The sequence below is a fragment of the Pieris brassicae genome, chromosome 14 (assembly GCF_905147105.1).
Source record: "Pieris brassicae chromosome 14, ilPieBrab1.1, whole genome shotgun sequence".
Classification (NCBI taxonomy): Eukaryota; Metazoa; Arthropoda; class Insecta; order Lepidoptera; family Pieridae; genus Pieris; species Pieris brassicae.
The window spans coordinates 851,457-864,161 of record NC_059678.1 but is presented as its reverse complement, the minus strand read 5'-3'; the positions used below and the strand labels follow the sequence as shown (position 1 = coordinate 864,161).

The following is a 12,705-nucleotide window of genomic DNA, read 5'->3' as shown; positions in this document are numbered from 1 at the left end:
AAACTAGTGCGCATCTAAGTCATATTGAACTCCAGTAGTCATATTAAAAAAAATTGTGAAACCAAAAAAAAACAACATTAAGATATATTTCTATTTCACCAACAGCTATAATAAGAAAATAAATGCAATTTACATAACATAACATTGCTTATACAAAATAATATATCAAATACAAAGGATAATCCTTCATTCATCACTATTATATCACAGTGATCACCTCTGACACATTGATTTTCCTATCAAGCAAGTCTTTATTACACAGTAAATTATTTTTCAAAGAGTTTTATAAATACAATGCTGTAATACTCTAAATATGGTCCCAGGTGTCATTGTTTAAACTACAAAGCTATTTAGTTTACTCCAAATCCCTAAAGTAAATCACAAATACATATATAGTTCACTTAGCAATAAAAATTATACCAACTTCAAATGGGTACCTAAATTATACACGTCTCCTTCAGAAATTCGAGGACCAATTTTGTTGAAGCCTCAACTCACAACTGTTTTGACTGGGTTGCCAGTCGCCACCAGTACTTTATAATACATTATTTTAGGACATTGTTCTCTATACTTTTTGAGTATACGAAAACACTTTAATTCGTAAGATATTCATCTTTAGTCGTAAATTTTTTGCTAAACGGAATTTATCGATTGGCACGGAATCGATGTTTAAATACATATAAATAAGATTATGAATAAGATGCTGTGCAATTGTTTAGTCAAGACAGTAATTTTATACAAACTGCAAAAAGCAATAATATATTTTTACATAAATTGTTCTTTTCTGTACCTGTACTTTTTTACTTTAATTACTAAAAAAAGTTGCAACCCTAGTGTGGCTGACACAGAAACAATAACATATTTTTAAAGTTGCTTTAATGTTAAATTGCCTTTAATTAGGTAAAAGCAAGCTCAGAGCTTAATAAAAATATTAAAAAAATATATTTACTCGTAACTATAATTTAGCTTTAAACCCACCCATCAAAAACTCAGCAACATAATCTGCAACACATTCCGGATTATTATAATGCACATCATGCGAACCCTTTACAATTTTAATCCGACAATTGCGGTTCGGATACGCCATTTCGTCCAGCAAAAATGGCGTCAGTTTATAGAATCCTAAGTCGATCGTGTCTTGAGCTATAATAGACAAAGTCGGAGTTTTGACACTTGTCAAAACATCCTTGTAGTGTTCGGGCGTGTATGGTGGCGTTTGTAAAATTTTCAACCGACGATCGTAGGTGTATCTGAAAAATATAGGAATAGCAGATTTTGACGTTTTACGATGTTTACTTTCCCCTCTTACTTGTCAATGTACATTAAGAATCTTCAAAAATTGCGTGACGTAATACTTGAACGCTCCCTTACCTATAAGATTGACAAATAAACATGAAACAGATCTATAAATCTGAGGCCAAGACCTAATAAGGTTGTAGCGCCACTGATTTATTTTTATTCTCACACACTTTTTAACCCGAACGAAAAGTATTGGAATGTTTAAAATATATCTATAGGTATATAAATATGAGGAACGAAGAAACATGAAAATTAAATAGTTACGTTACAAAATTTCATAATACCAATCGAAGGCCCATTAGCTCAGTTGGTTAGAGCGTCGTGCTAATAACGCGAAGGTCGCGGGTTCGATCCCCTCATGGGCCACGACATTTTTATTATTTTTAATTGAATTATTTGATTTTAATTAATTTTCATAATTGTAATTTAAATACACTATATAATAAACATTTATTTACCAATCTTGTTTCCACTAAAAAAAAACAATAAATAATTCGTAAACAAAATCTGCCTCTAGAGCCAGAATTCGCTCATAATGTATTTTATACGCATCCTCACATTTGAATTACGAATGTCATCATAGTATCGTTTTTATACTTAAAATTAATCCAACCAATGTCTAAATTTTTTTTAAATAATTTTATGGCCTGGTAACGAGACCTTTAAGCCAAGTCTTATTTACGTCTTATCACTAATTCACATGTTCAATGTCTAATTAGATTTAGATAAAAAATAATAGTACTACATTGCTCTTTAAAAACGATAAAAAACGAAAAGAAAAAAAGGATTTATTGCCATTTTTGTCGCGTAATTTCTATATTCCATGCCATATTTAAATTTTGGCGCCAAAAATATTGATTTGGTAGTTTGAACCTTCACTTACAAAACAGTATACAAATATTAAATCACAAGTTTTTAATGTATTTTATTATTTTGTATTAATGTATATGTAAATTATCACATATTAAACACTTACCTCACGAATCCATCACCAGCCGGTATAGAAATTCTCTCTAAAGTCTCTTTAGCACATTCCTCTGACAAATGTCGGCGTTTCATGGAATTCTGAACTGCCTAAAATTTTATATAATCCTTTTTTTAATTAATATTTTAGTGATCCGTCAATTTCGAATTTAATAATAAAATTTAAAGCAGACCAGTTATGTAACCTAATATTATTTAAGTTACATATAAATATATTTTAGTTAATAATTTCATGAAAAGCGCAAACCAAATGTTAGCATTCGTAGTACACTCGAAGCCAAAATGAGCCCTTTAGTTTTTCCTACACTCATAAATTGTAATATAACATTCTCGCTTCCGATAATGTCCAATGACTACTTCTATTGAAGTGTCACTTATATTTAAAAACCCTCCAATAATTATAACTCTTAATTTTATAAAGGTTAGTTAGTTATAAGCACATTTTTTAAATAACTAAAGCCAGTTGACACCCAAAACAAAGTTATGTATGATTCAAAATAAAACCATAGAGAAACATTAAGATGAGATGGAGTGTCGAAACTTAGTGTGAAAATGTAAAGGATTTTGACAGACGGAAGCCATAGTTAAATTTTACCCAAAATACCTACCTCATCCTTAGACACCTTCTCAGTTTTTTCAATATCGATGTTATATTCGTCAAAGTTTTTAAAGAAATCACCAAATGTTATTTGATACCTAAAAAAAGTCAATTAAAAAAAACCACACGCACTACCCTATAATTAATTAATTTAAAACTTAATCTCAAGGGCTCAAGACGAGATCGTGGCTTAGGAATTGAACATGGATCTCCAGGTAGAATTCGGAGTCAAGACAACAAGTTAATTATAATTGGCATACGCTAAAATACCAAAGGTGACACGCGGACGTGACATACGGAAGTCATACTTACCACTAAGTTTGATTTCCGCATGTCAGTTTTTATAAAAGAAATACCTAAGTAACAATTTGAAACTCAATCCCATAAAAACTCTGGGATCCAGAAATATTGACAAAGAAATTTCAAATTGTTCCAGTTGTTTCTAAATATTAGTAAAACCCCATAACTAAAGTCTAATATAGTCAGTGAATTTTGTTACCAGCTGTGAAAATCTCCCGGGGTCACCATCCTATGTAATGCTGGATCGAATTCTATAATCTTTGTTAATTTGCCAGGATAACATAAGTTGTATATTTTCACTGAAAGAAAATGGTTTTATATGTCAACATATTGTCATCTTTGTAGTCCACGCTGACCTCGACTAACACAATAAATTTAATCATTAGCAAACTAAGAAAAAAGTTAAAAGTTAATAAGTGATACATATTCTGCTAAAGAATCAATTATAATTAAATTCCGATCAGTGGTTCTTGAGATAGAGTATCCACGGATATCTGGAGGCAACACAAGGGAACTAGGTAAATAATGTTGATAGGTATATGAATTTCCTTTAATTACTTCTGTAAACTTACCAACAGATGTACCAAATGAATGAGCTATACTAATAAATTTTTCCCATCTGAAGTGGTTCACTACAACATGAACAGCATACACAAAGTCATATAGTGTTAGTACCATGCCCCGTGGGAATGGGTCCGATTTGCCATTACCTGGCAACTCTATAGCTGGAAGATATATAAATCTACACTATTATCTATATATATATATATATATTATATCTGTATTTGTATATTGTATTCTTTAATGACTTGTGATAGTTGTACTTGAATTTATTCTAAATAAGCTCACAGACCCCTTAAAATGTCAATACAAGCCATGAGAGATGCAGAAAATTTACTTGTTAGGCTTTTTTAATGCCATAACCAACTAGAAGTACCTTCCAAGTTGTCATCACACACACAAAATAGGTTAGGTTACTGGGCTGAAATAGCTGCTATAGGCTAGTTTGCTCCTATAATATACATATATGTTTTCCAATTTGAATTTTATCTAGTTAGATTTTTATTTGCAAGCATATTTACAAAAACAATAAATGTAGTTTTGTTTCTTTAAAAAATGATATTCCTTAATTCTTTGTCTGACATTTGCTATTACCTTTTTTAAAATGATTGTTGATTGAAGTGATAGGTGTTTACTATACGGAAACACCATAAAAAATATTATTTACCTATATAATAAAACTTCTGTGGTAACAGTCTGATGAGTGGCCTAAAACATGCAGCAGAGTCCATTGTACCATGGCACAACAGTACAGGTGGATCATAGCAATTTCCCCATGCAATAACTGAAAAAATAGTGTGTTTTATATGCAGATTCCATAGATTTGTGTTTAAATCACTATATAGGTTTTGGGTCACAGAGCATCTAGGTGCTCCTCCTTGGCTTAATTAAATTAACATTGAAATAGATGTAGAAATATTTTATTCTTAGCTACCAATGGCCCTATCACCTTTGATCTCGACAGTAAATTTCTGTATCTGTTTCCTAATAAGCCATACAGATGATTAGAAGTGGAAAGCCGTTCTTAGGGTGATACAGAAACGAAATGTTCGAAACGATCAAAATTAAATATGTTTTTGGCGTTTAATCTCGTACATATAGGACACCTAAATCATGTGAATGCGAAACATTTTCTTAAAAATAAAATTTTGCATTTTACTTAAGTACAAATATGAATAAAAGCGCACCAGATTAGAGTTTATATTATATATACTTAGTGTGCGATAAAATATTAAAATAAATGTAACTTTATGGACTTTGTACCAGGAAAATAAAATGATAAACTGAAATATTATACGTGTACTTACTGCTTATTCTTCCCCACGGAGATTCAATAAACCATTCTTTTTCCAACAATGCCATAATATTCGTTTCAAATTATTAATATGTACGTTTTCATTATATATTGTAATACTCTATTATTTAGTAAAATTTATCATTTAAATTATAATACACAATAAAAAATTGAAAAACTTGTATGCTACAGATAGCAAACTAAAGTAGTATGCTGTGTAGACTGTAGAGTTGAGACCATTCAATTCAAAGGTTTATCGGTTTCCGGTCAGATTTGAAGTGGATCGGTATATATCCAATAAAACATGAATCACTATATTTGTATAGTCGGTTGAAGGCTTTAGGCATATAAATTTAAATAACAAATACGGACGAATTTTTTTCGAACGAATTCGTATTAAGGTCCTTGAAGAATTCGGCCTTTTATAAATAGTGAGAACATTTTTTCATCATGTATTAATATTATAATTGGCAAATAAATTAGATTTTGTGATTGCTTACGATAAATTACATTACGATTACAAAATCGAATCGACCTAACATCCCTATAGTCTATGTAGCGGTAACAGAAGTAACAGATTAAGAAATATGTATTTGTATAATTATTTTGACAATTGATTAATGATTTACATATCATGAATTGTCTATGGTCACATTAGTCTGTGCTTTTATAAAAAAAAAAATATTGCTCATAATATCATCATAAAAATTTGTGATTAAACTTAAATTTGTATTGTGATTTTATTTGAATTTGAAAAGAAAAATATTTTAATAAAAATCAGTACTTTTAAATTAATTACACGTTTTTATTTGCAATGTCTGAAAGGTTAAAAAGCGACTTATCAAATGAAGAAGTGATTGAAGATTTAACAAAGAATTTAGATTTTTCGCTACGACCTAATGATGTTGACGATAATAATATTATAAATCCAGAAATTAAAAACGATGATCATAATGCAAAAGGTGACAGAAATGAAACTAATGAAGGTAAAAGAAACGCTTTCACACAAAAAACAGACTCATTGTGTTGGGCAATTAATTTTTAAAAGTGCTATCTATCTACCTAAACAAAAGTTGCTAGTGATGTTTTCAAAAATTGGTTTTTCACGGAATAAAAGTCCTTTAGTCCAGGAAAACAAAGACAGCACCAACATAATATCCTTAATCTTAAAAAATGTCTAAATATAAAACTTCTCTTCAGCAGATTTCACAGATATTCCATTAGATGAGCCTGAAAATTCTAAAAACATTCAAAGTGAAGATGAAGACAGTGACACAGATGTTGATGAACTCTCGTTAAAAGATGCAGAAATGGATCTTACAGATGACCAAAAGGAAGAGCGGAGAGTTATTGCTGAAGAGCTGAAGGTTGTGGGCAATGATGCTTACAAAGTTGGAGACTATGACAGGAGTATAGAGAAATATACTGAAGGTAAATTTGTGAGATACTTTTGTTCTAAGTGTAATGCATTGTTCGGGGCAAGAGATACATACAAATCGTAGTCTATGTAATGTTAAACTATAGTCATAGCATTTCGAAGTAAGTTATTTTAGTTTTTACAGGTGATAAACATTGCTTGTTAATAACTAAACTATTGTATTCCATTCTAAGCTTTAGTCATGATCAATGGTGTCTATATAAGTAAATAATCGAAATATTGATACCATTAAATTTATGAAGAATGTAAGAATAACTCTTCACATGGACATTAAAGTTAGTAAAAAAAAATCGTTGTCTTGAAAGCCTAAGTTAAAAGATGTTATACAGGCTCTTAATGAAATAATCCAACATATTATGTGTGGACTTCAAATACAGTGTATCATGGTATTATAAAGGTTATTTGACAGAATAAAGTTCTATTGAGTTCTATATTGCTTTGTAAAGCATTAGTGGGTAAAATTAATGTAATTATGTTAATTAAATACTTGTTAATAATAATTAATAAGTCACACAACTCAGAAAGTCCACAGATAAATCGAATCAATGATGACATTACCAGTAAATAATACCTTGAAGTTTCATTTGGTAGGACTGTTTCGGATTGAAAAATAATATTTCTGTATGTTTGGTTGGTTCTTATAATAATGAATGTATATTTTAAATTGTAATGTGCATACATACCTGAATTTTAAAATTTTGTCGAATGGCCCTTTTTTTCTACCCAATTTTATATTTTTCAGGTTTACGGATTTGTCCATTAAAGTTCCCAGAAACACGTGGAATATTGTACTGTAATAGGAGTGCGGCCAAAATGAAAATGGAAAATCACAAAAAGGCAATAAAAGACTGTACCAAAGCGATTGAGTTAAAAGAAAATTACTTGAAGGCATATTTAAGGTAAGTTAATTGTGTTACAAGTCTTGATTTAGATTTCTATATTTAGATTTTCTTTATCACTGTTTTCATCTTTGTATTTATTTATTAAAAGAACAGTTTGTATTATTGTATGGAGCTGGTCATAGTATAGGTAAAAATTTAAAAATACAGGTTGCGAGTGTGGGGTGGAGGAGGGGTAGTGTTATCACCCCCAAACATTTCCACACGCCGGAAAGAGATATTAAAAAAAAAGTGCACCTGTCATATCAGAAGTGAAACCTCTTTTTAAGTTTTCTTCATATTTATACAAATACAACTAAAACTTTAGATTTCTGAGACTTAGAGGGAGGGATAAAGGAAGGTTTGTTAGGAATTTAATTGATTAATATATTAAAAATGGCGAAACTTAATACATATTGTTACGAGCTAGGGGATCGGATAGGAAATGCCGTGGATTTATTTCTTGAAAAATTTATGAGCACAAATTAATTGCAGAAATGCACTTATAGCACACATAAACAATCACTTATTACTTCACTTATGCACACTACACACAGTACTTTATCACTTGTAATCACTTTATTCGCACTTTATCGCTTCTAGAGTGCTCAGTCTGGTTTCGAGAAAGTTCTGATCTTCTCTCTCTCTCTCTCTCGCGTATCATTTCGTCCTTGTCTCACACCTAGAAAGTTCGGTCTAGAATATTCCTTCATCAAAGGGGTATAACTAGGCCTGAAAACGCCTGAAAACGGGTCTCCTGAAAACTGCACCACTCGACTACACATGTTCTGAAACTGACTGAAAAAAGGTTTCCTGAAAACTAGGGTAACATTATGGAAATTATAATTTTCTAATATGTGATTGACCCTCTCCTGAAACGGTCAGAAATCATATTACAGCCTGCTGAAAAGTTCTCTAAGAAGTGGAAAAATCTAGAAACGTTGCAGTCGGCCCGTCTTCGTAACAATATTATAATTATTTTTTTAAAGCTATTTCTTCGATATTTACATTATTCGACATTTTTCTATTGGTATTGTTGTGACTAAACCATTATGATAAGTAAACTATGCAATATAAGTCTATCTAAATATCTTGTAAAAATATCATCTATTGTCGTTCTACTCTCGCTCCATGGCTATTTGTTTCATGCTACGTTCGCCTTTTCTCATTCTCTCTCACTCTCTCTCAACCACTTTCTCCCTTCTTCTTCGTCAAAAACGCCGCATAACGTGACGCTAATATTATTGTTTTTGGCTAAAAGTGTTCTTTAAGTGGTCTTCGCGTCTCTACCTTACATACGTGTCCCAGAATGGAAACGGCTACATAATGTAGTTAACTGCTATATTCAGAGTTTGTGTGGAGTCCCGAGTTGTATAAACCTGGGAACCAAACCAAATAGGATGGTGGAGTTTCTTGTCAGTTTCGGCCTTTGATTTGCGAACTGGTAGTAAATGTATATTTAGATCTTTAGATTTTATTAGGGCCTTCAAGCCTCAAGGGCCTTGACAGCTCAGCTCGGGCGGTTTTGACGAGCGTAGCTCGGCTGAAATTAGCTTTTTCCGAGATTGAACCGGCGCGCGGTGTTCAACTCCGTTTTGCCCGGTGTATGAGGTTTTTTTTCCCTCTTCAGTCGCACTCTTCATTTCTAAAGGTCTTGTTAGTGGCGCCGCACAACTTCCTCCACTCTCTCTGATCTTCCAGCTTCGTTAGGATTAGACGGGACCTCCTAAGGGTACCACCTCCTCCTTGATGCTTTTGCGTATGGTTTATAGCCTTGTCAAAGTCATGTGTGTACTCCCACTTCATCGTGGCTATGTAGGAAGTCATTAGGCTATGGTAGGAAGCTTCATGCGGAGGCCATAGCCTAGGGATCAGCTATATATGCTTTACAGGAAATACGTCAACATGTTCCTCATATATCGCCGATACGAGCTTTGCTGTCATGCATATCAGTATTACCAGTAAAAATTAACTGTGATAACGTGAAGTCATGCAGGCTAACTGAATGAAATTTATAGAAATGTCTCCATAAATGTATACTAGAATCTAGAAAATAAAGTTCTAGGCTTAAATAATAATAATAAGTGACACAAACTTAGGAACTGATATTATAGGTTTTCTTACTGTTATATATATATAATTCTCGTGTCACAATGTTCGTTCCCATACTCCTCCGAAACGGATCGACCGCTGCTTGTGATTTTTTATGCATAATCAGTAAGTCTGAGAATCGGCTACTATCTATCGTTCAAACCCCTAAGAGATAAGGAGTGTCCACAGCAAAAACAATATTTTTATTTTTTATACAAAAATACATACAACCCTTAATTGTCGACCCTCTACGATCAACCCCTATTTTAGATATAGTAAATAGGTTATTTTTATTAAACAAAAAAAATATTTCCTGGAAATAATATACATGGCAAAACGACGTTTGCCGGGTCAGCTAGTATATATGTCCCAGTAAAGTAGTTAAATCAGAGAGTTAATTGAATCTCTAGACAGTTAATTAAATGTCGATATTCAATCAAGTCGCTAGTATTTTGATTTAAATAAAGCAGAGTCGAAATTTTAACTATCTGCCTGACCGAAAGCCAGCTTGTTGATTAACAATGTAAAACAAGATGGTAGAACAAGACTCCACCATGATTATTTCATTTGTTATTGTTATTTAGGTATGATCATGAAGAACTGAGAACTGGGAAATTCCGTGTTTTGCTTTATTGTAAATGGTTAGGTTAAGTTAGTCTTGCTGGCTACGAACGTTTAGGAAACTCGTTAAACGTTTTGTTCACTCACTTCCCTGACGGAACTTTAGCGACTTGATTGAATATCGACATTTAATTAACTGTCTAGAGATTCAATTAACTCTGTGATTTAACTACTTTATTGCGACATATATATATAATATCTTTTAAGGTACCTAGCAATCAGAACTTTGCCATTGTTATTAATAATGCAAGGATTATATATTATTATATATTAAGATGTTGGTAGATAGTAAAATTATTTATTGTACGCACCAAGTAAACTGACAATGTTAGTCTGACATTTCAATTCAAAATGGCGCCGGTAGTATTGACATAACGAGTCATTTCGCGCGTATTTTGGCGCGTCTGTCTTCGTTTTCCCCCATACACAAGTATGACACAGACTAGAGTTGGAAAGCTACAATCATAGTATTGTCTTTTGTTAACATAGCTTTTACACATTGAAAGAAAACACTTTTTACCGGATGGAAGCTATGTATTAATTATATTATAAACTTATAATTATTTTACATAATTTAAAAATTTTCCGACGTTTCGAGAGCTTTACAGCGTCTTCAGTCTGAAGACAAAAGGTGTTGAATGTCAAAAGTATCACAGCTGTAGAGAATGTTGTGTTATCTGTATTTATTTCCCCGGAGTTGATATCGACTAAAAGATGAAAGGGTTTTTGAAGAAATTACTCTCGGTATCCTCTATTTTCACGGATTGTTTGTCTTGGGGCTTTAAATAATTTAATGCGAAACGTCGGAAAAAATTAAAATTATGTAAAATAATTATAAGTTTATAATATTACATAGCTTCAATCCGATAAAAACGTGTTTTCTTTCAAACTACAATCGTAAATATATATTATAGTTTACAGCAAATGGCTTATTGAAGTGTTTCTACTATATTTTAGACGAGCCATATCATATGAAGCCACGGACAAATTTGACGAAAGTCTGGAGGATTACAAGAAGGTGTTAGAATTGGAACCATCAAATGCGAATGCTAAAAGCGCGTTGGTTCGATTACCGCCCAAGATAGAAAAGAGGAATGAGGAATTGAAAACAGAGGTGATGGGAAAACTAAAGGACTTGGGTGAGTATGCGATACGCGGTGAAGTTAGCGGGTTCGTCTGTGTTTAAAGGCTGGCAACGCACTTGCTGCGGCTGTAACTTACAATAGCGACAGTGTTTCCGATCTAGACGCTTTTATATGCAAGTTTCCGTAGTGCTGCAAATCCTGGAATGGCGCGAAACAAAATTTCACTACTGGAAACGCGGTCTGTTGGTTCCTTATTACAAATTGATATTGGAAGTTGCAGAGTAGGGGCTGTTCTAGGTGCCTGTTCGTTTTCATTCTGTCCGATAAAAAACTTCCTGAAAAAGTAAATTATTTTATAAAAAACCATTCATCACACTGAGGGCAAACTGATAGTAGGCTCATCTGATGTTAGATAATACCTAACCTAACCTAACCTAACCTACCGATAAAAAGTGCATGGTCGGTTTTATGAATTCGATTTAAAGATTCTCTTTTCATGAAAGACCTTAAGTCGAATTGGTTCATCAAATAGTTCAACACAAGTGTGGTACGCGTCAAAAAGTTCCTTAAAATCCATTATTTTATATATATATAGTAAATATCTAGATAGATAATATTAACTTTGTTCACAGGTAATATGATATTGCGACCTTTCGGCTTATCCACGGAAAACTTCAAGCTAGAGCAGGATCCCGAATCTAAAGGATATAAAATTAATTTTAAGCAATAAATTGTATATTGTATGAGGTGTTTTATTTATAAATACGACCACAGTAGTAAAATAAAAAAAATGTGAGCGTTCACGGGACGCCTGGCAGATGTGAAACATCGACATTATTTTGTAAAAGTTATATGCAGAAAAGAACATATTGTGATAGGAACTAAATATGTCATAATGATAAAATAAAATATTACGATTTTTTTCCAGATATTAATCTTTTTATTGAATAAATATTTATTTTCATTAAATACAAAAATATTACGATTTTATTTCAAATCGTGACTACTTAATTCGTTTAATCAGTGACTTCGGTAATAGTTATATTCGATGTTGCCTCTGAGGACGGTATTACTGTGACAATTGGTCGATGGTAACTGAAGTACGTTACAAAAGTATTGGACATAACATTAGTAAATTTTAATTGGCTTCAATATATTAGTAAACTCAAGAATCTTAGCTAGTTATTTCAAGATATTACTAAAATCGTAAATTATAAGTATCAATAATGACTGTTTCACAATAAATTTGTTTGTTAATTGTTACAATAATAATAATTATTGTAACAATATATACGATATACATATACAGTCTATATGCAGTAGTGTGTACGTATAACTTTTTTTGAGGTTATAATCTCTGGATTTACTGAACCAATTTTGAAAACCATTCTACCACTAGAAAGCTACGTGTGATAGCCTATATTCAAATGTAAAGACTCTGTGGTCGTATTTTCAAGAGAACGGTCGAACGAAATCGTTTCTTACGAACGCTGCTTAAGGGTGAGAGATTTATGATTTATGAGTTCCTACTGAAGTCAACGTTTTATAATTTATAT

At 32.0% G+C, this 12,705-nt stretch overlaps 2 protein-coding genes and 1 non-coding gene across 4 annotated transcripts; 2 read left to right on the top strand and 1 right to left on the bottom strand.

The window, feature by feature from the left end:
* Positions 1-74: 74 nt before the first annotated feature.
* Positions 75-5,246, bottom strand: LOC123717965 (serine hydrolase-like protein). The gene is made up of 7 exons (XM_045674254.1): positions 5,050-5,246; positions 4,410-4,526; positions 3,754-3,906; positions 3,381-3,480; positions 2,892-2,979; positions 2,276-2,373; positions 75-1,250 (listed from the first exon to the last, which is right to left on the bottom strand). Exons 1-7 carry the CDS (start codon positions 5,102-5,104, stop codon positions 956-958), a joined length of 906 nt encoding a protein of 301 aa, XP_045530210.1. The 5' UTR covers positions 5,105-5,246; the 3' UTR covers positions 75-955.
* On the top strand, positions 1,592-1,665 carry Trnai-aau. The gene has a single exon. It is a non-coding gene; the product is annotated as a tRNA-Ile (tRNA).
* Positions 5,247-5,732: 486 nt separating the features above from the next.
* On the top strand, positions 5,733-11,892 carry LOC123718207 (tetratricopeptide repeat protein 1). Of its 2 annotated transcripts, none has more exons than XM_045674651.1 (5): positions 5,733-6,022; positions 6,240-6,467; positions 7,217-7,373; positions 11,022-11,203; positions 11,782-11,892. In XM_045674651.1, the coding sequence occupies exons 1-5, from the start codon at positions 5,851-5,853 to the stop codon at positions 11,877-11,879; spliced, it is 837 nt and encodes a 278-aa protein (XP_045530607.1). In that variant the 5' UTR covers positions 5,733-5,850; the 3' UTR covers positions 11,880-11,892. The 2 variants fall into 2 exon arrangements, with proteins under 2 accessions (XP_045530607.1, XP_045530605.1); XM_045674649.1 differs by having other exon boundaries at positions 6,237-6,467.
* The last annotated feature ends 813 nt before the right edge of the window (positions 11,893-12,705 follow it).

What these genes read in the sequence shown, in the direction of transcription:
- LOC123718207 (XM_045674649.1), top strand. Translation starts at nt 5,851, where the DNA reads ATGTCTGAAAGGTTAAAAAGCGACTTATCAAATGAAGAAGTGATTGAA. An exon ending in TATAGAGAAATATACTGAAG is followed by an intron (nt 6,468 to 7,216) that starts GTAAATTTGTGA and finishes TATATTTTTCAG; the next exon opens with GTTTACGGATTTGTCCATTA. An exon ending in TACTTGAAGGCATATTTAAG is followed by an intron (nt 7,374 to 11,021) that starts GTAAGTTAATTG and finishes ACTATATTTTAG; the next exon opens with ACGAGCCATATCATATGAAG.
- LOC123717965 (XM_045674254.1), bottom strand. Translation starts at nt 5,104, where the DNA reads ATGGCATTGTTGGAAAAAGAATGGTTTATTGAATCTCCGTGGGGAAGA. An exon ending in AGAAGGTGTCTAAGGATGAG is followed by an intron (nt 2,374 to 2,891) that starts GTAGGTATTTTG and finishes ATAAAATTTTAG; the next exon opens with GCAGTTCAGAATTCCATGAA. An exon ending in GCTGGTGATGGATTCGTGAG is followed by an intron (nt 1,251 to 2,275) that starts GTAAGTGTTTAA and finishes TATATTTTTCAG; the next exon opens with ATACACCTACGATCGTCGGT.